Source organism: Carcharodon carcharias, chromosome 2 (genome assembly GCF_017639515.1).
Source record: "Carcharodon carcharias isolate sCarCar2 chromosome 2, sCarCar2.pri, whole genome shotgun sequence".
Classification (NCBI taxonomy): domain Eukaryota; kingdom Metazoa; phylum Chordata; class Chondrichthyes; order Lamniformes; family Lamnidae; genus Carcharodon; species Carcharodon carcharias.
This window is the reverse complement of record NC_054468.1, coordinates 142,216,123-142,242,154: the sequence shown is the minus strand read 5'-3', so window position 1 is coordinate 142,242,154 and position 26,032 is coordinate 142,216,123. Positions and strand designations below refer to the sequence as shown.

At 42.1% G+C, this 26,032-nt stretch overlaps 1 protein-coding gene across 6 annotated transcripts in view; it reads left to right on the top strand.

The window, feature by feature from the left end:
- afdna (afadin, adherens junction formation factor a) overlaps window positions 1–26,032 on the top strand; it is a 243,077-nt gene that overhangs the window by 17,400 nt on the left and 199,645 nt on the right. For all 6 annotated transcript variants that reach the window (XM_041212059.1, XM_041212057.1, XM_041212055.1 and 3 more), the window contains exon 2: window positions 25,312–25,507. In XM_041212059.1, coding sequence (XP_041067993.1) covers window positions 25,312–25,507 — 196 coding nt within the window. The remainder of the gene's footprint in view (window positions 1–25,311; window positions 25,508–26,032) is intronic.

The window sequence follows — 26,032 nt, the reverse complement described above, 5'->3', positions numbered from 1 at the left end:
TGCTGGCCTACGTGTGACTCCAGACCCACAGCAGTGTGGTTGACTCTTAAATGCCCTCTGAAATGGCCTAGTAAGCCACTCAGTTGTAACAAACCGCTACAAAGCCACAAAAAAAATCGAATGAAACCGGATGGATCACCTGGAAACGACAACGGCAATTGCAGCCCTGTTGACCCTGCAAAGTCCTCCTTAGTAACATCTTGGGGGCTAGTGCCAAAATTAGGAAAGCTGGCTCACAGACTAGACAAGCAACAGCCTGACATCCTCACAGAATCATATCTTACAGATAATGTCCCAGACTCCACCATCGCCATCCCTAGGTATGTATGCCCTGCCCCATCTACCGGACAGACCCAGCAGAGGTGGTGGCATAGTCGGGAGGGAGTTGCCCTGGGAGTCCTCAACATTGACTCCGGATCCCATGAGGTCTTAGGGTACCAGGTCAAACATAGGCCAAGGAAATCTCCTGCTGATTATCACGTACTGCCCTCCCTGAGCACTGATGATGTTGAACATCGCTTGGAGGAAGCACTGAGGGTGGCAAGGACGCAGAATGTACTCTGGTTGGGGAACTTCACTGTCCATCATCAAGAGTGACTTGATAGTACCACTACTGACTGAGCTGGCCGAGCCTTAAATTACATAGCTGCTAGACTGGGTCTGCAGCAGGTGATTTGGGAACCAACAAGAGGGAAAAACATACTTGGCCTCATCCTCAACAATCTGCCTGCCGCATATACGTTTGTCCCCGACAGTATCGGTAGGAGTGATCCCTGCACAGTCATTGTGGAGACGAAGTCCTCCCTTCATATTGAGGATATCCTCCATCGTGTTGTGTGGCATTACTGCTGTGCTAAGTGGGCTAGATTTCGAACAGATCAAGCAACTCGAGACTGGGCATCCATGAGGCGCTGTCGGCCACCAACAGCAGAAATGTACTTGAACATAATCTGTAACCTCATGGCCTGACGTATCCCCCACTCTACCATTACCATTGAACCAGGGTTGATCCCCTGGCTTGATGAAGAGTGCAGGAGGGTGTGCCTGATACAGCACCAGACATACCTAAAAATGAGGTGTCAACCTGGTGAAGCTATAACACAGGATTACTTGCGTGCCAAACATAAGCAGCAAGTGATAGACGGAGCTAAGTGACCCCACAACCAACACATTAGATCTAAGCTTTGCAGTCCTGCCACATCCAGTCGTGAATGGTGGTGGATAATTAAACAACTCACTGGAGGAGGAGGCTCCACAAATATCCCCAGCCTAGCGCAGCAGTGTAAAAGATAAGGCTGAAGGACTCGCAACAATCTTCAGCCAGAAGTGCCAAGTGGATGATCCATTTCTACCTCCTCTGGAGGTCCCCAGCATCTCACATGCCAGTCTTCAGCCAATACGATTCACTCCACGTGATATCAAGAAATGGCTGAAGGAAATGGATACTGCAAAGGCTATGGGCCCTCACAATATTCTGGCAATAGTGCTTGAAGACCTGTGCTCCAGAACCTGCTGTGCCCCTAGCCAAGCTGTTCTAGTACAGCTACAGCACTGGCATCGACCTGGCTATGTGGAAAATTGCCCGGCTATTTCCTGTCCACAAACAGCAGGACAAATCCAACCTGGCCAATTACTGCCCCATCAGTCTACTCTTGATCATCAGTAATGTAATGGAAGGGGTCATCAACAATGCTATCAAGAGGCACTTGCTTAGCAATAACCTGCTCATTGATGCTCAGTTTGGGTTCCACCAGGGCCACTCAGCTCCTGATCTCATTACAGCCCTGGTTCAAACATGGACGAAAGAGCTGAACTCCCGAGGTGAGGTCAGGGTGACTGCTCTTGACATCAAGGCTGCATTTGAAAGAATGCTGCATCAAGGAGCCCTGGCAAATCTGGAGTCAATGGGAGTCGGGGGGGATAACTTTCCGCTGGTTGGAGCTATACCTAGCACAAAGGAAGATGGTGGTGGTTGTTGGAGGACAGTCATCTCAGCTCTAGGACATCACTGCAGGAGTTCCTCAGGGTAGTGTCCTAGGCCCGACCATCTTCAGCCGCTTCTTCAATGAACAAAGATCAGAAGTGGGGATGTTCACTGATTACCCAATGTTCAGCACCATTTGCGACACCTCAGATACTGAAGCAGTCCATGTCCAAATGCAGCAAGACCTAGACAATATCCAGGCTTGGGCTGACAAGTGGCAAGTAACATTCGTGCCACACATGTGTCAAGCAAAGACGATCTCCAGCAAGAGAGAATCCAATCATCGCCCCTTGATGTTCAATAGCATTACCATCACTTGACACCCCCCCCCCCCCCCCAACTATCAACATCCTGGGGGTTACCATTGACCAGAAACTGAACTGGACTAGCCATATAAATACTGTGGCAGGACAGAGGCTAGGAATTGTGCAAAAAGTAACTCACCTCCTGACTCCCTAAAGCCTGTCCACCACCTACAAGGTAAGAGTCAAGAGAGTGATGGAATACACCCCACTTGCCTGGATGAGTGCAACTCGCACAACACTGAAGAAGCTGGATACCGTCCAGTACAAAACAGTGCGCTTGATTAGCACCACATTCACAAACATTCACTCCCTCGACCACTGGCTCACAGTAGCAGCAGTGTGTACCCATCTGCACTGCAGGAGTTCACCAAGGCTCCTTAGACAGCACCTTCCAAATCCATGACCACTACCACCTAGAAGAATAAGGACAGCAGATAAATGGGAACATCACCACCTGGAAGTTCCCCTCCAAGTCACTCACCAACCTGACCTGGAAATATATTGCCGTTCCTTCACTGTTGCTGGGTCAAAATCCTGGAACTCCCTTCCTACCAGTGCTGTGGGCGTACCTACACCACATGGCCTGCAGCGGTTCAAGAAGGCAGCTCATCACTGCCTTCTCAAGGGCAACTAGGGATGGGCAATAAATGCTGACCCAGCTAGCGAAGCTTACAACTTGTGAATTTTTTTAAAAAAAACCTTGCATACTATAAGCCAACTTAATGTGCAATCCATGTTCGTTATCTTTCTAACGTCTGTCAATCATCATCTATCTGTCAAGTCCTGTGGTGATGGGCGAGTGATGTCGCAATAGGTATGGATTTATTGGCAGCTGTAGCCATGATGCTGCGCACAGGGGGTTCAGGCCAGAGTGGTGTTTTTCACTGGAATGAAGCAGAAGTGGAATTCAGCAACACCCTGAGCTACTAAGTCTTTTTCAGAACCACAGTGCTCACCTCCCTAATACGAGAAAAGATGGCCTAATCATTGTCGTTTTCATCTTTTTGGTCAGCAGGCTGCTGCTGGCAGGGCTCCCATCATTGTAAGCTGATCTCAAAAAAGAAAGTAAAGGTGGCACTATTTAACATTGGCGCATCGTCATGCCCTCATGGACAACACCACAGCTGACAGATCTGAGAAGAGCTGTTTGTTGGTAGAGGCTTAGCTAGGTACAGCGTCCAGATCACCCCTTTCAAGACTTGTTTACATGAAGAGGGTCACCTCAAGGAAATTGGTGCAGGTTACACATTCCTTTAGAGTGGCTATGGAAAAGAAACCGTGCAAAACTAGCATTGGCTTTGCTGTCATGAATCATCTCGTCAGTAAACTGACTTGCCTTCCAAAGAATGGCAGTGATCCTCTGGTGCTTAAACTCTCCCTGCACAGCAACTGGCAGGCAACTCTCATCAGTGTGTATGCCCCTACTGTGACCAATCCTGATGAAGTCGTGGATAAATTCTATGATGATCTCCACTCCTTGATTGCTACCGTGCCAAAGTCAGACAAACTAATACTTGGCAACTTCAACGCAAGAGTTGGTGGAGAACACCAGCAAATGCAGAGTGTGCATTTGTAACAGCAATGGTCTCCTCTTGCTGAAGGTTTGTGCTGAGCATAAGCTGTTAATCGCTAACAGTTTTCCACCTCCTTAATTGCAACAAGATGTTTTGGATGCATCCCCTCTTCTATCTTTGGCATCTAATCAACTATCATCACCAGTAGAGAGGTAATCTGTAACAAAATCAACGTGTCGCACTAATTGCTGCATTGACCACTGTTATCATTTCAAAGTGAAGCTAAACACCAAGACATATCCCCCTAGATGTCCTCCAGCAGGAAGGTCCAGAAGTGTTTTGAAGTCTCAAGGCTCAAACAGGCAGACGTGAAAAAATCTTTCGAAGAAACTCCAGAGTCACCTGTGTTCAGTGAAAATGGACACTTGCTGCATTGAGGATGACTGGGCATATTCAGGGATTAAAGTGTACTTCACTGCTCTGGAGACCCTTGGCCCTACCTCTTTCATAAGCATCAAGATTGGCTTGATGAAAACAGGTAATTCAGAAGCTAGTGGATGAAAAACAGAACTTCTACAGGGTTTACCTCAATGACAAGTCATCACTCCCCAAGTTCATTGCTTGCTAAAACATCTGCAGACCTGTCCAAAGCAAGTTCAGAGATGCAAGACACTTGGCTGAATTAGAAAGCAGACAAAATTGAGTCACATGCAGACCACAAAGACTAGAAGATATTCTGAGAGGGGGGGTAGGGCCAGTGTATGCAACAACTTCGGCCTTACGATCAGCACAAAGAATATTGAAGTACTGAACCATCCTGCTCCAGGAAAGCCCTATCTTGAGCCCATAGTTTCAGTCCATGTCCAGAACCTGTCAGCAGTGGATAAGTTCAGTTTTATGGGCCGTGTGCACCCTCTCGAGCTGTTTATATGGACAACAAGATACATGATGGAATTGCCAAAGCATGTGTAGCCTTTGGTAGACAACATCAATCTAGGAAGGAAAGTAAGTCTGCCAACCAAACTGATTGTCCGTATGACTGGCCCTGCTCTACAGTCTAAATCAGACTTGGACCCTCCACACAAATACCAACTTAATTTTTTTTTTTGGAAAGAATACAGAAACATTCAATGCACCCTTAATATGATGGTTGTTTGCTTTTCCTTAATGAGCCTTGTTATTGTAGATTCTACACCATCCACAATGACTGGTACTTGGTCTGCATTACTGCTGCTTCCAAAACCACCTGGCCATCCCTGCTGCGTTCAGCAGAGGCATGAACACTTGTTACAATCCCCATCCACCACTACTCTCCGTCTGGCTGAACTTGTTCTCACACTGAACAATTTCTCCTTTAACTCCTCTCACTTCCTCCAGATAAAAGGTGTGGCTATGGGTACCCGCATGGGCCCCAGCTATGCCTGTCTCTTTATGGGGTATGTGGAACATTCCTTGTTGCAGTCCTACTCCGGCCCTCTTCCACAACTCTTTCTCTGGTACATCGATGATTACTTCGGTGCTGCTTCATGCTCTCGTTGGGACTTGGAAAAATTTATTAATTTTGCTTCCAATCTCCACCCCTCCATCTCTGACACTTGCCTTCCCTTCCTCGACCTCTTTGCCTCAATCTCTGGTGATAGACTGTCCACCAATATCCATTGCAAGCCTACCGACTCCCACAGCTACCTTGTCTACAGCTCCTCACACCCCGCTTCCTGTAAGGACTCCATCCCATTCTCTCAGTTCCTTCGCCTCCGTCGCATCTGTTCCGATGATGCTACCTTCAAAAACAGTTCCTCTGACATGTCCTCCTTCTTCCTTAACCGAGGTTTTCCACCCACGGTCGTTGACAGGGCCCTCAACCGTGTCCGGCCCATCTCCCGCGCATCCGCCCTCACGCCTTCTCCTCCCTCCCAGAAACATGATAAGGTCCCCCTTGTCCTCACTTATCACCCCACCAGCCTCCACATTCAAAGGATCATCCTCCGCCATTTCCGCCAACTCCAGCATGATGCCACCACCAAACACATCTTCCCTTCACCCCCCCGTCGGCATTCCGTAGGGATCGTTCCCTCCGTGACATCCTGGTCCACTCCTCCATCACCCCCTACTCCTCACCCCCACCTATGGCACCACCCCATGCCCATGCAAAAGATGTAACACCTGCCCCTTCACTTCCTCTCTCCTCACCGTCCAAGAGCCCAAACACTCCTTTCAAGTGAAGCAGCATTTCACTTGCATTTCCCCCAACTTAGTCTACTGTATTCGTTGCTGCCAATGTGGTCTCCTCTACATTGGAGAGACCAAATGTAAACTGGGCGACCGCTTTGCAGAACACCTGCGGTCTGTCTGCAAGAATGACCCAAACCTCCCTGTCGCTTGCCATTTTAACACTCCACCCTGCTCTCTTGCCCACATGTCTGTCCTTGGCTTGCTGCATTGTTCCAGTGAAGCCCAACGCAAACTGGAGGAACAACACCTCATCTTCCGACTAGGCACTTTACAGCCTTCCGGACTGAATATTGAATTCAACAACTTTAGGTCCTGAACTCCCTCCTCCATCCCCACCCCCTTTCTGTTTCTTCCCCCTTCCTTTTGTTTTTTCCAATAAATTATATAGATTTTTCTTTTCCCACCTATTTCCATTATTTTTAAATATTTTTAAATCTTTTCTGCTGCCCCCCCACCCCTACTAGAGCTATACCTTGAGTGCCCTACCATCCATTCTTAATTAGCACATTCGTTTAGATATATATCACCAACTTCAACACCTATGTGTTCTTTTGTTCTTTTTGTCTGTGACATCTTTTGATCTGCTTCTATCACTGCTTGATTGTCCCTACAACCACACCACCCCCCTCCACTTCTCTCTCTCTCTCTCTCTCTCTCTCTCTCCTCTCTCTCTCTCTCCCTCCCCCCCCCCCACACACACACACACACACACACACACACACACCTTAAACCAGCTTATATTTCACCCCTTCCTTGGATTCACCTAGTTCTGTTGAAGGGTCATGAGGACTCAAAACGTCAACTCTTTTCTTCTCCGCCAATGCTGCTAGACCTGCTGAGTTTTTCCAGGTAAGTCTGTTTTTGTTTTGGATTTCCAGCATCCGCAGTTTTTTGTTTTTAACACTTGTGGGCTTTGACTGCCGCTGGTGGTGACCTTTAAATGGTGGAGTTTGACTTGCCACTACCACCTCATGGGCAGTTTAGAGATGGGCAATAAATGCTGGCCTAGCCAGTAAAGTCTGCACCCCATGAATGAATAATAAAAAGACAGTCTGAACTTGCCTCCCCTGCTAAACTTGGTTAAGTTCTGGACTAGATTTCGTTATAGGGCGGTACTCTGATATGCCCTGGCATCCTTCTTTTCTCAACCTCCAGGGAGAGTATAGTTCCTCAGGTCAATCACCACGGTGTTACAGGAAAGTGGCAGCAAACAGAAATGGACAGGTTCACTTTGGAAGAGCAAAACCGGGTCTGCATTGAACGCCAACTGAAATGGTAAAAAACGAGTGCACTGTTTAACAGGGGGATTATCAGGATACCCCCATCGGGCAATTTGTAGCCTTGAACTGGCTTAAAAAAAACCTCTCAATTGGGTAAATGGCTCAGGGTTCATAAAGTGCCACTGAGTTCTGGCTTTCCAACTTAGAACCAGAAACACAGTGTTAATGGCAGAGCAGGGCTGAGGCATTCTCTTTGTCATATTAAATAAGAAAATATTAACCACTTAGAGGCCATGTTAACACAGAGACAGGGAGGGAGTGAAGGCACAATGTTTTTCTACCCTGGGGGAGGTTTTGGCAAGGACGAGCAGAGAAGCTAATATTCAGTCATCCCAAACAATGCTTAATCGTTGCGAGGAAACTTCTAACCATCCATTGAGGTCACCTTATAAGAGTCTGTTTCTGATGTGAGCAGGTTTGCTTTAAGTTTAACTGACTTAACTGCAACAGCTACTTCCTTGAACTCCTGAAAGAAGTTTGCTTCTCATAGATGTGTGTTCCTGAGTTAACTAACCGCTGGTGCGCAGAGATATTCAGAAGCTTGATGTCAGCATTTTCAATAACACTAGGATAGTACAGGGAGATGTAAGATTCCAACAATTCTCTGCGAATATTCAAGTCTTTACCTGGCCATCCATTAGCGCGCTGACACTCCTAGCAGATTTATGGTCATTCAACAGCTGCTGATTCCTCAACCCAGACACTGCTCTACGTGTTCGAAAACAACATTTGAAATATTTGAAAATGGGACAGGAAAAATCTGCGCAAGGAAACACATGATATACAAAAATACAGAAATTGTCGAGTGCCTGTTGAATTTTAAGTTTGGTACTATAATTCAGTGGAGTTGCAAATGCAATGGCCTATTTATTTCTGCTTGGCTCTCAATCAATGACTTTAGGCATTTGAAGCAAGCTAGGAGACCAGTAAATGATAGAACAAATAACAGGCCAACTGTCGTGGTGATTTATGTATTTATCTCAGTAACAGGCATACAGCAGCGCCACTTCACAGGCCACAGGGCAGCACTGTGGGGAGAGCTCACTGTTATTTTGCCTTCTGTTTACCCTCAGCTGGGTGCCTTCATAAGATTGAGCAAGATTGGAATTAGAAAAGGTTTTAGCAAAAGCATTGGCTTCCAAGTCACACAGATTATGTTTCACTTACAAGTAGCTCAGAAATGAAGCACATATTGTGTGGTTCAGTATTTTGTTTGGTTCCAGACGTGTTTCAAATTAATTAGCAACACATTATGATTTCAAAAGAGGAAGTTTCTGAAGATCAGATGGCATGACAATATACTAGACAGAGTTGCTTACCTGAGTTGGCATGCCAAGCATCCATACCGTATTGTGACTCTCATAACTGAGTTGGACTGGGCATGTAGCCAGAATGCCTGACACACACCGAAGCAAATCTTCTATGGAGAGCTTGCGTCAGGGATGTACTATCGCGGCAGTTGAAAGAAGTGCTACCAGGACTCTGAAGGCTTCACTTAGAAGTTGTGATATCGACTTTGAGTTCTGGGAGAAACTTGCCCAGGATTGCCGCACCTAGCGCAACCAAAAAAAATGGTGCAGCCTCCTTTGAAAACAAGCACAGATCAGAAGCAGAAAGAAGATACAAGGAAAGGAAATACCGAGCCAGCAACTCACCCAAAATTCAGTCATCTGCTGTAGCCTATGCTATTTGCAGCAGAGCTCTCCAGGCACAGATTGGCCTTAGCAGTCATTTATGTAGCCATCAGAACCCTATCAAATACCCTGGTTGATGAGCATGGTCTCTTCACTTCAAAGGATGAACAAGATTTCTTTTAACATTTTTGATCACTTTTTTTGTTTTGTAATTCCTCTGCCCTCCTCATTTTTTTAACTTAATCTCCAAATTCTTTTTTATGTTCTTCACTCTTTGTACTTAATGTATGCTTTTTTCTTTCATTTTGTTTTACCCACATCTTGCTTCTTGTTTTATGTCTCATTATTGGCAAGCTTGTCATTTTTTATTGGAATATACATTTCTGAACTCTGAATCATCTAAACATTCATCACTGCTTTACAACCTTTGTCAATATCTTGTTTTCAGTCTCCTTTCCTCATTTCTATCCTCAGCCCTATATAATTCAACAGCATCTCACAAACTCATGGCCCCTACCACCTAGAAGGGAAAGGGTAGCAGGTACATGGGAACACTAACATCTCTAGTTCCCCTCCAAGGCACATGCCATCCTAACTTGAAAATATATCATTGTTCTTTCATTGCTGAGTCAAAATATTGAGCTCCCTAATAAACGGGGTTGTGAGAGTACCTTTGCCCCAAGGACTTGCAGTACTTTAAGGTGGCTGCTCATCACCATTCTCTTTCTAGGTAATTTGGGTTAGTTTGTACATGCTGGACCTACCAGAGGTGCCCACATCCCTTGAATGAGTGAATAAATACTTAAAATTGCAGACTGGACTTTTTTGTGTCTCAATCATTATTTTAAACCTTATTTTGAGATCTCGCCGGGCGTGGGGGGGGGGGAGCGGGTGGGGGGGTGGTGTTTGAGGGTGAGGGGGTGGTGTGGGTGGGGGTGGGGGGGGGGGGGCGGGTGGGGGGTGGTGTTTGAGGGTGAGGGGGTGGTGTGGGGGGGGGTGGGAGTGTGGGGTTAAGGTGGGGGGGGTGGGTAGGTAGAGCGGAGAGGGCAGCTCACCCAATCTGGGTTTGCACTCTGCCTCACCACCCCCCTCCCCCGCCCACCCACACCCACACACGACCATGCTCACCAATTTAGTGAGGGTGAGTGAGTAGTACCCTGAGACGGAGTGAGTAGTACCCTGAGACGGAGAGCTGCAAAAGCCCAGTTTGACCCTTTCACGCTCTAATGGTCATCTTCATTAATGATTCATTTTAAATGATCAATTTATTGCTTTGACATTGCGTTATTTTTGCTCAGCAAGCTGTTTCTTCATACCTCAACGTTTTATTGAAATTCATGTTTAATGTGGTGCCAAGCCTTATCTTCTCAATTTGCTCAGTGAGGAAAAAAATTGAAATATACTCAAAGGTTGGACAAGCCTGATCTAGCTATTTATCTCATTGCTGTTTGTGGAACATTGAAGTGTGTAAATAATGTCTATATTTAAAAAGAAATTAATTGGCTATGAATTCTTGGGATGATGGGCTTATTTTGTGAAGAAACATTGAACAGTTGGCCCTATACCCACTGGAGTTTAGAAGATTGAGAGGTGATCTTACTGAAATATAAGATCATAAAGGAGCTTGATAGGGTGGATGCCAGGAAGATGTTTCCACTTGTAGAGAAAACTAGAACTGTGGGATACAGTTTAAGAATAGGAGGCCTCCCTTTTAATGTGGAGATGAAGAGGAATATTTTCTGAAGGTTGTTAGTCTGTGTAATACTCTTCCCCAGAAAGCAGTGGAGGCTGGGTCATTGAATTTCTTCAAGGCAAAGTTAGACAGATAAGGGAGTCGAGTGTTGTGGGGCGCAGACAGGAAAGTGGAATTGAGACCACAACCAGATCAGCCATGATCTTATTGAATGGCAGAAGACCCGAATGGCCTACTCATCCTAAATGCTATGTTCCTACATAATTGCATTGGAACTGCTGATTTGAAATGGACCATATTAATGCATGTTCTTTTATGAATAACATTGCTTTGTAAGACTTAGCTGATTGATCATCTGTAGTTTCACATTTTCCCCCTTGGAATCCAAATCATCACTGTCACGGATGGAACATGGATGATCCCAACACTGATCATTACACTTCAGCATTTCCTTCTAACAGATTCAAAGCACAACAATTTTGGATGTTTATCAAAATGATACATTTCCAGTTACCTACTCCTTCAATATTTTTTTTTGAGGACCAGGCGCATAATCGGGGCTGATATCTTGGGGTTAATGGAACAGACTCTCTTGCTACTGGAAAGCAGTTTCATGACTGTAGAGGCAACATAAATGGCTTTGGTTGCTTTTAGGATTCACATGCCTAGACCTTTTACTGGATGGTTATTTCTTTTGTTGACATGCTATAAAGGAGTGCATACAATAATTGTGTACACTGTGTGATGTGTACATATTCTGATTGATTAACCACAATCTGCATAATCTTGTAAAGTTAACACGGCACTGGAAACAGCCAAGCCAGTCTACAAGGGGAACATCACTGATCTGGTGGAATTTTTCAATAAGATCTGTCTGTTGAACAATTAAAACTTTCTCATTGATTTGGAGTTGAGTCTCTGATCTGGGATGAGTTCAGTTGATCCAAGGACCCAATTTGAAATTCATATTGAAGTGGGAATTTTCATTTCTGATTCTGTAAATTGTGTTTACTTTTGAGGTGAGGGCTTCTTGTAGTGCCTGATTCTTTAGATATTTTTTCTTGTTCGCGACATTCCCTGGTCAAGATGATTGGTTAACAGGGCCAAATCTGTATGGGTACTTGGTGTACAATAACACCCAAACAGCTTGTTCTCATATTTCACTGAAACCTCTTTGGTGCCTCCCTGAACCAGCATTAGAACCTGCATATTGGTGCCATTGCATACTGTGGAGCTACACTATTTCACACTGTCCACTGGCTGTTGATATAAAGCATCGTGTCCTAAAATAATTATTTATGCGCAGTACAATGGAAACATTTGAAAGACTAAGTTTGGCATATGTGGTTTCCATTATTATAGGTCACTTGAAAAGTTTCCCAGGCTTTCAACATTTCTGCCTTTGTAGCCTTTAATGTTGAGACCGAAGTATGTATGTGTCACAGGCCATCTTTCTGTTTTTGACACATTTGTTAAACGTCATGTGCCAAATTGGGATTTGGATTTTTTAGCTATTAAATGACAGTGACATCATGAATATCAGTGAAGGCTTTGGTTGCATACAGAATGTCATATCTAATCTGCTTTGCACAATTTCACTACCCAATGTCCTTCCCTCATTGATAGCAAGGCACAACTGGAATTTACTCTCTTGATGCTGCCCACAAAATAATTAATGTAATCTACATTACTTTGCCTGCTGCATTCTGTCTGCGACCCTATCTATTTTTCTCTGACACTGGAAATGTTTATCATAAACTTAAATGTTTGTTCAATCAAAATTTTAACTGGAAAATTTCACCTTCCATCTCTTGCAAGTTTCAGACTAGCTTTAATTTTCTGTATACTTGTGAAGCTGTGACATGGAATAAAGCCAATTTCCCCTCTGTTTTTGTTTTGGATTTCCAGCATCCGCAGTTTTTTTGTTTTTATCCCCCTTGAGTTATTGCTCAGACCTAGCAGGTGTGGATGATCTAAAGACTAATATCTACTGGTTGAGCATAAGCTGCTAAGCAAGGCCCTGACTCTTCTACTTGATTTTTGCTACTTCAGCATTCTGTGAAGAATATTCAAAATACATTCATTACAATATAAGACTTTCCATTCTTTAAATGTAGTCATGATTTACACACCAGACCCCTCTCTTCTAATTTCATCAGCTATTGCTAGACAGGATATCATTTAATGTACCATTTACCCTTTTCTTATCAAAGCAAACTAGCTATTGAGTGGGAGAGGCCATAAGTATAATGACAAAAATGTCAAAATGGCGTAAAACGGATTGACCAGGGTGATTTTCTTCCCCCCCCCCCTCCCCCCACATACAGAAAAGTACAAACTCAGTAGGTTGTAGGGTTTGAGGGATGCCTTTGTTTTGTAAATTGTCACCTTAATTGGAAGATAGCTTTTTAAATAGAATTTACTATCTTTGTTAATTTTATTACTTAACAGTAATGTTTAACACTTAAATGAAAGAGGTGAATTAGCCAAAATGTGCTGTGCGTAGGCATAAGAAAGTAGAAATTATTCTACAGCCCTGCTGAAATGCAAACTTATGCCATGGTTGCCAACAGAGAAAAGTACAATCACAAGATGTGCCCCTTTTGTCAAGTGCTGTAAAAACACCTTTGGGCTGACATTTCTTTACCTTTATCTCTAACTGAGAAACTTTTATCTATTTGTGAATAAAATATTCTTTCAATTTCTTGAAGTATGTTTTAACATCTGCATTCTTTGTTATTTTTTAAAATCTTGTTTATAATTTTAAGTCTAGTTTCATTTTATACAGGGCTCTTTGCATAAATAGTTGAAATCAAAATTAAACCTCACCGGTATAAAATTAAACTTAACTTAAAATTGCAAACAATTACAAATTTCTGCCTGCTGTGCTTTATCAGTTCAAAATCAACTCTGCAGTGATGGGAGCTCATCCTAAAAGAGTGAGGCCTGTGATCTACCCAAACTGAGAATTGAAGTGCCACATGAATGGTTAAGATTAGTGTTCATGGCTTTACGTAATTTTATGGAGTTGGAATGACTTGCCTAACTTCGGTTTCAAAATAAATTCTGTGGATCTGTTACATGAACTCATTGAACTTTGAACTATGTGCGGAGTGTACTTAATACCCGTCACAAATTGAATGTTCCAAAAATTCTCAGTTCTTCAATGAAAGGCTGTTTCCGATGGTAAACTAAATGGAGAATTATTTTAAAAGTTGCTTAGCTGTAACCAGTTTAGTTATTTTGCATCATGTTACCAGATCAGATTGTTATGCATGACCAGACACCTGCTGTACATGGATGTATCTGCCCATCATGATACCTGCTCAAGTTGGAAACAATGTTAGCCTGTACATGTAACAACCACATCAAAAACCATGATGAAATAATGCAATGAAGAAACAGAAGCTAGATCATCATATGATAAATAGACAAAATTGCCTTTTTAAGGTTGGGAGTGAGAGATTTGTGAAGAGCATTCTGCAATTGGGATAAGAGTGACAGAACTGCATGCAAGCCCGTTTAAATTCTCTAGATGTGCTGTAGAAACAGTGATTGAAGATAGTAGTATATGGTGCGATTAAATATTCTCCTGTGTAGATCTTTTTAGTTGATTGCTTTTAAATTCAGAGATTATGAGAAAACCTAAGTATGTGTTTTTAAACTTACGATCTGTTTAAGCACCAGTTACTTTTTGTTTAAAGTAGACAAAGTTTGAAATCTCAGGTACTTACTAAGACAGTAAAGCCATAAGATTGTATTGTTTATAAACAAACAAAATAAACCTTATTATACAATGTCAGAAAAGTGAAACTATTTACAATATCTAACTTCTCATGATAACTCTGAATGTTAGAGTATAAATGTGAATTAACAGGCAAACTGTGGTGGAACACATAAACTGCACAATAAATGGCAGACGTGACCAAGATACATCCCACGGATTTTTAATCACTCCACTGAGATGTCATTATCCATGGAAAGTTTCACAATCTTGTGCAAGTTCTTCCTCCCTCGAGGGATTGCAAGTCTGCACTTCCAAAGAACCAGCCTCTGAATTCCCTCAAAAGCTGCTCTGACTCAGACTGCCTCAATGACTGCACACCTCCCAAAGGTTCCATCTCTCCTCCTGAAACAGCCTTCCACGGGAGTCTCAAAACTGCATTCCAGCAACAAGTTACTGGCACACTTTCAGCTCTTTAGCAGACCACTAGCTTCACTAGGCCTTTGGGTTTTTCTGAATTCTAGTCTCCAAACTGCACCAAGCTATAAATGGCTCCCAGGGCTTTTTCTGAGCCCTAACCTTTTCCAATGGAGCCAGCAATCCTCTGCCACTTTCTCAGTTCCCCGGAACATTTCCTGAGCCCTCACTAGCTGCAGCCTGCCAGCAGCACTTTTCCTGCTTGGAGCCTTCTCTTCTGCCTCCTAACACACCCCGTCATGTGGGCTTACTTTCTCCTGCTACCATGGATCCTGCAGTTGTTGTTTTTGCATTACACGGATGCAGTACAAATGGCCATAGCAGCACAAAAAAAACTAGAATGGAGCATGTGCAGCCTGTCACCCTACCTCACTCCGCACAAGCACTGGAACTCCTGGACCTGTTGGAGTCCTCGGCCTCCACACGGAACTTAGGTTCGCATTTCTTAAACAAGTAAATCAGCTTCAGGTACCACATTGTTACCAAACCAATTCTGTAATTTTTAGCATTGCTGCATGTAGTAGGTTGTACTTGAGTGCTGTACTGCACTTGTAGATCATAAAAAATAGGAGCAGGAGCAGGCCATTTTGGCCTATCGAGCCTGCTGCACAATTTGAAAAGATCATGGCTGATCTGGCTGTGGCTTTAACTTCACCTTCCAGCCTGTCCCCATAAATCCTTAAATTCCTCGTCGATCGAAAATCTATCTAACGCAGCCATGAATGCTTCCAATGTCCCAGCCTCCACTGCTCTCTGTGGAAGAGGTTCTGAAGTTTTTGTTGCTGCATGTTTGTCTACTATCCAAGAATTTGAAATGTTGCTTTGAATGGTTGCGTTTGCTGCCAACACCACACATGCGCAGTTCCCTAGTGTTTCAAGCACTCCATAATTTTACAACCATCACTGACAATTGATGTAGAATATTATCATGATAGTGGCCTCCAACAAAATGAATGGAGTTCCTAGGAGAAGCACAGAGACTTTAGGGCTCAGATATAACAAAAAATTAAAGCAGGAAGACAGGCTGATAAGCTGATGTGGGATCTTAGGCTTTATAAACAGTGGCATAGTGTACAAACATAAGGTAATGCTAAATCTATACAAGTCTTTAGTTATGGCACAGCTCTAACATTGTACCCAGTTAGACATGATGTCAGAGCCTTGAAGGACCCAGAAGGGATTCACTATAATGTTAGGAATGAGAAATGACAAAACAATGGAGCGGAGAATATCATTAGATTTTCTCTCAGGTGTTCAAAATTGAGACAGTTTGCTAATATAAAACTTGGTAATGTTATTCTCGTGATCCTAAACTAGAGACCATGAATTGAAGATTGCGTTATATAACTTTCAATGAGATTGAGAATTTTTTTGCAAGAGTGATGCATAGTGGTGGAAGCAGAAACCAGAGTAGCTTTTGAATGGGAAGTGGGTAACTGTTTGAAAAGGAACCTATTCTACCTGAAACCCGCTCCCAGTGCTGGGGAATTTGCAATTTTCTCAGGCCGTTTCTCTTCTGTTTGCTTAGGCTGTTTTCTTGGCCTTTCCTGCTTTCATTCTTGAGCAGAGTGACATCTGCATGGATCAGTGTGCACGTGCAGATGGCCATTTTACATTGGCTTTGACACAGTGGCTTTGTATATCTATTAAATTGATGGTATCTCCCCCATTTCTAAGTCGCAGAACTTGCCTATTAAATGTCAGTTTGTTCTGTGACTCATTACTATTTAGAACCTATGGGTAGTTTTTGGGGTGGCATGTTTCAATGCTGATTAATTTGGTGCAATATAAAACATCATAATCGTTTAGTATTGTACAAATAGGAAGCTGCAGTTGCACTGTCCAGCTTCATCACAATGGAGTAGGAATGGAGTCCATGCATATGTACTCAAATGTATGTGTGGAGAGCTCCACATTGCTTCTAACTGTTTCTTAAGACTTAAAAATAGTTGTGCTTAGATTGTAGGAATTTTAAACATGATGTGGGAGTATATTTTTTCCTATACTTAAAAAAAAAAAGCTACCCTGATGCTTCCCAGTATGTTTATCGAGTAGCTAAGCCATATATACCAGCAGAGTCTATTATTTGATCTCTGTTGTAGACAGTAGGGATGCTGCTCATAGCCCTGGATCGGGGAGAAGAAAATCTATTTGGGTTCCTGCTTCCCTGATCATTATCCAGCAACATTTTCCTGGAATTGCCTATGTGGATACGATGGCTTGACTGTTTAAATAGTTTATCATGTGAATAAAGTACTAAAAGTGCTAATGTCTATGAATACCATGCATCAGCAGGACGTTTGATATATTCAGGAGAGGAGCAGGAAAACCAATAACATTTTAAATATTGACTTTGGACTAATGGTAAGTATGCTGTCGCCAGTATCAAAAAGCATTTCAGTGGCTTGCAGTGACTGCAGTTACTGGTGAAAAATCAAAACGTTTTGGCTCTTATCTATCTGGCAGCCTAGGTTTCCCAAAATCTCGTCTGAGGGTGACAATTAGAGCATGCTTCTGCCACATACCTGCCCTTTACTTCAGTTGCCATTTTTCAGCCATGACGAATACTTCTGCTTCCCCTGCTCAGTTTCTGTCAAGGACGACCTTGGAAGATGATGGCAATCACTGATTATTTTCCTCAATTATGCTACTACAATCCATTTTCCAAGTCCATTCCAACCTTCCTATTGCTTAATGCAGAGAATTTGAAGAGCTCATGAATTTCTTTCACCAAGATTGAGACTTGCTCTTTCTCCCATTCCTTTTCCTAACTTGACCACTGCCCTCTTTCCGCCTACCCTGTGTCCTATTGATTTCCACCATTCTGCAGTTACTTTTCTCCCTTTCTCCAAGGTTAAGTTTGATCAAAACGCTGGGGTTTAAGGTGGGTCTTTAAAGAGGAAAGGGAAATTCAGAGGCAGAGAATTTTTGGGAGGCAATTCCAACTAAGGGTCTGACTTGACTGAAGATATAGCCGCCAACTTGGGTGGACGAGGTGCATGATAAGTCAGAACCTGAGGAATGAGAGCATAAAATCCTTGCCCTCTACTTTCTTGATCTTTTTTCCCATAAACACCTGACAAATTGGTTATTATTCCTGATTCCCATAGTTGCCAATCTTGTAAACATCTTTTTACTCATACTGACCTTTTAAAGTTGCCATCACTCCTCCCACTTCCCAAAAAGGCCGATCATTGACCACCTGTCTCCTCCCAGTACCACCTTCATTTGCCTAGGGCCCACTCTTTGGAATCCCTTCAGTAACTCCTTTGTCTCTGCATTTCTCTGCTCACCTCTTTTAAAAACTTCTTAAAACCTATTCTTTTGATCAAGTTTTAACCCTTGCAGCATAGCTCATGCCTTTCTAAAAATATCTTTTCTCCCATCCCCTGTTCTAAACTGCTTAATGTTTGTTTTATATTGTACAAGCGCAAGTTGCATTTTAATGCCTCAATGTAAAACCACTTCTGAAGATTTGCATTGTTACTTTGGCCAGCCATATAGTTCTGCCATGTTTACCTTTCACATTTTTTTTGAGGAAATATATTGCTGTGCAATATTTATAGTCCTATTTTTCACCCACTCTGTTGTCTCTGGCAAAGTGTTATCTTCTTGTAGTTTAACCAGTTCTATTTAGTTGGGTGCTAAGTTACACGGTGAAGAGACTGTTAATGTATTTTGCTCCTGTTACCTTGGACCAGAAACTTCAATTCAATATGCCTAGTGATTAGATGTTAGTTCGCAATTTTTGGTTTTCTAAATTTATGTTCTGGTTAGAATTGGATTTGCTAAACTTTTGTCTTCAGGACAAGAAAACTTCATTTATTTAGCATCTTTTAATGTGGAAGAATGTTCAGGGTGTTTCAAGAGGTATAACAAAAAAAAAAGCACTTTGCCGAAGTGATTTAAGTGACCTAAAGTTTGATCAAAGCAGTGGGGTTTAAGGTGGGTCTTTAAAGAGGAAAGGGAAATTCAGAGGCAGAGAATTTTTGGGAGGCAATTCAACTAAGGGTCCAACTTGGCTGAAGATATATCTGCCAGCGTGGGTGGAGGAGGTGCACGATAAGCCAGAACCTGAGGAATGAGAGCATAAAATCAATGACGACGGTAGGCAAGTTGTGGTGGGACCAAACGTGATGTTGGTGAAATGGTTCTGTAATGAGGAAGGAGTTAATTTTTTAAAATTCATTCATGGGATGTGGGCTTCGCTGGCTGGGCCAGCATTTATTGCCCATCCATAGTTACCCTTGAGAAGGTGGTGGTGAACTGCCTTCTTGAACAGCTGTAGGTACACCCACAGTGCTGTTAGGACTGGAGTTCCAGGATTTTGACCCAGCCACAGCGAAAGAATGGCGAAATATTTCCAAGTCAGAATGGTGAGTGACTTGGAGGGGAGCTTCCAGGCGGTGGGATTCCCATCTATCTGCTGCCCTTGTCCTTCTAGCTGGCAGTGGTCGTGAGTTTGGAAGGTGCTGTCTAAGGAGCCTCAGTGAGTTCCTGCAGTGCATCTTGTAGAAGGTCCACACTGCTGCTACTGTGTAGCAGTGATTCCCAACCTATGGTGAGATGGAACCCAAATAAAGAGGTGATGCCACTGAGGGTGGGGCAACTAGACTATGTGGCACTTGCTTTTCCAGAAAGTTCTTTACAATACTGCTCTGGAACTGCAAGCAATGGCAATTCAAGGTACAATTTTGATGGGATCACAGTCAGTGCCCCTAGTGCTGCCATAACTCCAGACTATTGCACCACCCCGAGTGCAGGTCTTACCCACATTTGTCTTTTCACTTTCACTTTCTCCCTGCTGCTCCCACAATGGAACTGGAAGCATTCATCACCAGAATGTTAAAATATCCTGGGATCTTCTTTCCAGTGTGTTTTTCATTCATTCATGGGGTGTGGGCACTGCTGGTGAACTGAGTGGCTTAGTAGGCTATTTGAGAGGACAAATAAGAGTCAACCACATTGCTGAGAGTTGGAGTTACATGCAGGCCAGACAGATCAGGATGGCAGATTTCCTTCCCTGAAGGATATTAGTGAACCAGATGGGTTTTTATGAAAGTAATTTGTTTTTAATTCCAGATTTATTAATTGAATTTAAATTCCACCAGCTGCCATGGTGGGATTTGAACCCATTTCCCCAGACCATTAACCTGGGCTTCTGGATTGCCAGTCCAGCGACATTACCATTATGCCACCGTCTCTGCTACAATTCCCTCATCTTGCCCCATGACAGTGTTGCCGCACCCTGGAGTTTTAACTATTACTGCACCTGATGGAATCGTCCAGTAAACTGTGTTAGTGGATCTTGTAGCACTTTGCCAAATTGCTGTTAATTGCTCTCCACCCAACTCTTGGAGTGTATAGTGCAACCTGTATAAATGGTGTCTCACAAAAAAAAGAGTCTCTTACTGATGGACCCAAATAGCTTGCATGGTAAAATTTGCAGGAGGCATTCTACATTTACATACGGGAATTACAGCCGTCAATGAAACGAACCCTATTAGAACTTAAAACATGGGTACGCTGATCAGAAGCAGTTGATTTTATGACTGGAATCAATATTGTTGAATCTATGTGACAGACCAACTGCTCTATCTCCGGGATTGAATGCTTACATGGCTCTTAGGTTATTATATGTGTTGTGATATTTGTGTCCATAAGCAATACTATCACAGATCAAGTAGTGGTTTTTTTTAAAACTTTTTTTGCCTGACATTGAAATGTTGGTGTAAACTTTTGAGTGTTAAACTCAACTTCACTGCAACATTTCTAGGAATGGAATTGAATTTGCCAAGTTACTCCCATGTGTTTATGAATAATTTCTGTGTGGGAATTGTTTTGGCATCTACTGCAACTGGTTTCTATTGAAACAACTGTAGAGTTGGAGCAATGATCAGTGTTAACGAGTATTCTTAAACAATTGTCCATTTAAAGTTAACAGTTGTGGGCTGAAAGTTTATTTTAAATTTTAAAGTTTGCATTTTTCTAAATTTCTGTCTCAGCAAGGCAAAGTAGCAGCTAGTTCCTTGGGGAAGGACATCTGCTTTCTGTACTAGTTGAGCCTACATGTGACTCCAGACCTACAGCAATGTGGTCAATTCTTAACCTCCTTCTAAAATGACCTGGCAAGCCATTTGGTTGTTTCAAAAGACTATGAAAAAATCGAACAAGAAGAAAACCAGATGGACCACCCGGCATCGACTGAGGCACCAGAGTCCAGCCCAGTCATACTTGTGAGGTCTTCCTCACAAACAAGGCCTGGGAACTTTGCCGAAATTGGGAAAGCTGTCCTACAGACAAGTGAAGAAACAGCATGATGTGGTCATGCTCACAGAATCGTATCTTTAAGCCAATGCCCCAGACCCTTCTATCACTATCCGTGGATAAGTCTTGTCCCACTGCAGAAAAGACCCACCAGAGATGACAGCACAGTGGCATACAGTCAGTGGGAGCAGCCTTGGGAGCCCTCAACATTCACTCCAGACTCCTGAAGCCTCGTGACATGCGACCAAATATTGGAAAGAAAACTTCCTGCTGATTATCACCTATTGCACCAGCTCTCAATTGATTAACCAGTACTTGATTTTGAATACCACTTGGAAGAAGCGCTTCAGGGTAGCAAAGGGACAGAGTGTTCCCTGGGTGAGGTCTTCATATTGCCTGGTAGCACCACTGCTGAGTGAGTGGACTGAGTCCTAATGAACATAACTACTAGACTAGACCTGTGGCATGTGGTGAGAGAACCAAGCAAGGGACAAAAATCTACTTGAGCTTGCCATCCCCAATCTACCAGTTACAGATGGACCTGTCCATGACTAAATTGGTAGAAGTGACTACTGCACAGTGCTTGTGGAGGCAAGGTCCTGTCTTCACGGAGAGGACACCTTCCAATTTGTTATGTGACACTACGACTGTATTAAATGGAATAGGTTCCGTACAGGTTTAGCAATGGGCTATCAGCAGTGTCAGAATTCAATTCCACCAAAATCTTTAACCTTGTGGCCTGGCGTATACCTCATTGTACCATTGCCCTCGAGCTAGGAGACCAACTCTGGTTTGAAGCGATGTGGGAGAGCCTGTCGAGGCTTTCCTAAAAATGTGGTGCCAGCTGAGTGAAGCCACAACACAGGATTACATGCATAAGCAGCATGTTATAGGCAAAGTCAAACCAACTTAACCAATGAATCAGATCTAAGTTTTATAGCCCTGTCTCATCCAATCATGAGTTGTGATAGATAATTAACTAATGGGGGGAGGATACTATACAAGCCTTTTCATCCTTAATGATGGTGGAGTCCAGCTGTGCAAATGACAATGCTGAAATATTGGAGCCACCCACAGCCAGAAGTGCCGAATGGATAATCCATCTTGGCCCCCTCAAGTGCCCGGCATCATACAGCACCATCTTGAACCAATTCCATTCGCTCCACGTGATATTAAACAGCTGAGTGCATTGATACATCCAAGGTTACGGGCCTCAACAGCAGTTTGACAAGACTTTCCGACTCATGTGGGTTTGACTCTGATAGTTGTGTGCGAAGTTCTTCCAGTAAAGTTTTTGTAATGAAGTGCAAAAAAAAGGCATCCAATTCCAAAGACTAATGACCTTCTGAAAGAAGAAATTCCTCCTCATTTCCATCTTAAATGGAAGATTCCTTATTTTGTAACTGAACTCCATAGGAGAGCCAATGAAAAAAGAGCACTTCTTAAAACTTTTTTTGGAGACTAAGGGGTTGTGGGAGTGATGGGAAGAAATGCACACTGTTTTTCTCAGTAACTTATATCTGAGGCCTGAATAAAGGCTTAAAGCAAAAAGCATGAATAACACTTTTCACATACTTAAATTTTCATTTTTTTTTGTATTTTAATACCATAAAGTTTTCAATTCAAGTTATTGTCTCTTTCCAAACTCTCAAAATTTGGATTTGATATTTTTGCTCAGAATCTGACATCAAGCCTGTGCATTTTCTCGGTATGCATTAGGAGAACTCAGTCAGACCAATTTCTAGAATGTTTATCTCCAGCATGCAGCAGCATCTTGGTGTTTCCTAAAATTATTTGGGGAAAATAGTAACATTTCAAAATTTGCAAGGTAAACTTTTTGTATGAATATGATTTTTTTATACTAGCTATGGGAAAGCAAGAAAAACGTATATTGAATCTAATGAACTGTATTGATTAATTTTGTATTGAAATATTTCCTAAAAGCAGACACTTGTGACATCCACAATTTTTTCCACTGAAGATAAATAAAATGTCCATAATTGATTTGGTTTGCGTCCTTTTGGAAAACCCTTAAATAGAAGCTGGAAAATCAATTTGAGTAATTTTTTTTTAACTAAACACTTAAATAAAAGCTATTTGTTTCTTTACTTCAGGAAGCACATCTGAAAAGGAACATTTTCTTATCCTTAAAAATAGGAATTATCTTTTGAAAGCAAAGCTGGTTACCATCATCTTTGCAATGATCAGAATTATTACATTTTCTAACTGCGCATTAGCATGAGGGACTGAGGTGCATCAGCAGAAGTGGTGCTGGGGGCTGTGGAGAAAGTGTGTGTGTGTGTGTCCAGGAACCACTCTCAAAAAGGTGAATGTAACCACAGGAATAATCATGGTTTGTGCAAATATTTAGCACACTCCTGTCAGACCTGGGACCCTCTGTAGCCTCTTGGAGTGCCATGCCCTTCATTAGGAATCTACTAGTAAATCAAACACATCACCAAGCCTCAAATTCTCTCCATATTGGTGATAAACAACAGGATCTTCTCCCTTGCTGCCATACTCCAGTTCTGCAAAATCCTTGGATCATCCAGCAGTGCTATCAAAACTCAGCACTGCCTCGTGCAGCTAACTCTAGAAAAACTGTAGATGGGTTTAAGAGTTCAAATAGCTTTGTATCCTCAACTTTAACAGTTGAGGGATAAAATTTGATTATATAAAGGAATATATAGACAAAAAAATGCCACCCATTTATAATTTCACAATAAAGAACATGGTTGGGGAAATTTGGTCTCAAATTCTAGTAAAAAATCTTAGTGAACTGTTTAGTAAAGATGCAACTTGACTTGGTCGCTGTGAATTAGTAGTATTGATGTTACAACCGACATTGCTTTTATACTACTATGAAATAGCGAGTACTCTGATTTTCAACTGAGCAATTCTACAAGACATCTGCATATATATCCCTTTCCCACATTCATTCAAAATGTTTGTATTTCACTCAACTTTTGAAATGAAGTGACAATCGGAAAACATGACTGACATTGTGCAGCAGTAATCTTCCACAGCAATTGACAATTGACCAATTAACCTTTTTTGGTGTTTTGGTTGCAGGAGGGCTATTGGCTAGGAAACTGAATTTTATTTTATGAAGTTATTAATGTATATAGTATTTTTCTTTTAAAATAGTGGTTTAGTCTTTGGGTGTGTCTTAATTGGATTAAAGCCGGCTAGTCTGGGTGCTTTGATATGTACTAGTTTTGAGATGTAACCAGAGAGCTAGAGTGCATTTGCATTTTTTTTTAATAGAGCATTCAAGAAGCGGGGTGAAAATTGATGCCTATCCAGCAGCTACCAAACCATATGTTTATATCTCTAATAAAATTGGTACTATGAAAGGGATTTCATTGTTAAAAGGTGGAGTTCAAAGAGGCTGGTGATACAATGAGAATTTGCATTCAATCAGTGGTGCTAGGTATAATTTCAGTTTTCAGGTGTGCAGAGCAGAGGCAATGTAAGATCAAAAGGCAGCTGCAAGCCTCCAACTGTCTCCACAGGAACCAAAGTGAAAAGAACCTCATTTTGAATTTGAGGTGAAAATGCTTTGGCTGGTGTCTGGTTAAGTCTATCGGTTGCTGTTGCCTTAATGGAGATTAGTTTGGGAATTTGTTAAAAGTTATGATAGTAATTTGTAGCCATGTGTATAACCTGTGTAAATTAATAAAATGTTTCATTTAGTTTAATGTAAAACCTCAAGAACTGGTGGTCTGATTCCTGAATTTAGATTTGCATCTCAAACGTAACACTTAAAATTATATGTTATGACAGTTGTTTAAGGTTTCCCTCTGGGATTTTAAATTTTTTAAATAACTCCACTTTACCAACTGCATCGGTTGTAACAGACATTTAAACTCTGCTTTAGTAATTTAATGTCAAATGTGAAACATAATACCTATGACAGTGCAGTAGTCATCAACACTGCAAAAAATCAGCCTAGGTTAATCAATCTAAAACTGACTCATAGGTGAGGTTACCACTCGCTGACACTTGTGAAAAATGCAGTACCGTTCTTGCTTAGTCTGAAGATTGGAGGAAGAAAATCCATGTTCATTTCCTCCTCAAAATGCTCATTCCTTTTCTGGCGAGAACCTAAGTTTATTTGCTAATTAGTTACTGAGTCTGTATTTCTTTTCTGTAATAACTTTATTTTTAATAACTTGAGTTTTGTTTTTAATTTCTCTAGGATCTAGAGTTCCATGGTGTGATGAGATTTTATTTTCAAGACAAAATAGCAGGGAACTTTGCAACAAAATGCATCAGAGTGTCCAGCACTGCTACAACACAAGATGTCATAGAGACTCTTGCAGAGAAGTTCCGACCAGACATGCGTATGCTGTCCTCTCCTAGATACTCACTTTATGAGGTGCATGTTAGTGGCGGTGAGTTTTTTGATTAAGGAATTTGGGGGAAGACGGTGGCATAGTGATAATGTTATGAACTAGTAATCCAGAAACTCGGAATAATTCTCTGGGGACAGGGGTTCAAATCCCACCACAGCAGCTAGTGGAATTTAAATTTAGTTAATAAAATCTGGAATTCAAGACTTGTTTCAGTAATGGTGACCATGAAACTATCATTGATCATCGTAAAAACCTATCTGGTTCTCTAATGCCCTTTAGGGAAGGAAATTTGCTGCTCTTATCTGGTCTCACCTACGTGTGACTCGAGACCCATGCAGTGTGGTTGGCTCTTAACTACCCTCTAAAATATCCTAGCAATTCACTCATTTGATGGGTAGCAAATGAGTTGCCAGCAACGTCCATATTTCATAAAAAAGTATTTTAAAAATGTTCTTTGCTTAGTTCCTAAAATAGATTAAGCCGTCTGGTATTAATACTATGTTTTGGAACTTTAAAATATTTAAAATAGATACCAGTGATGCCTTACAATTCTGTTTTGTGTAA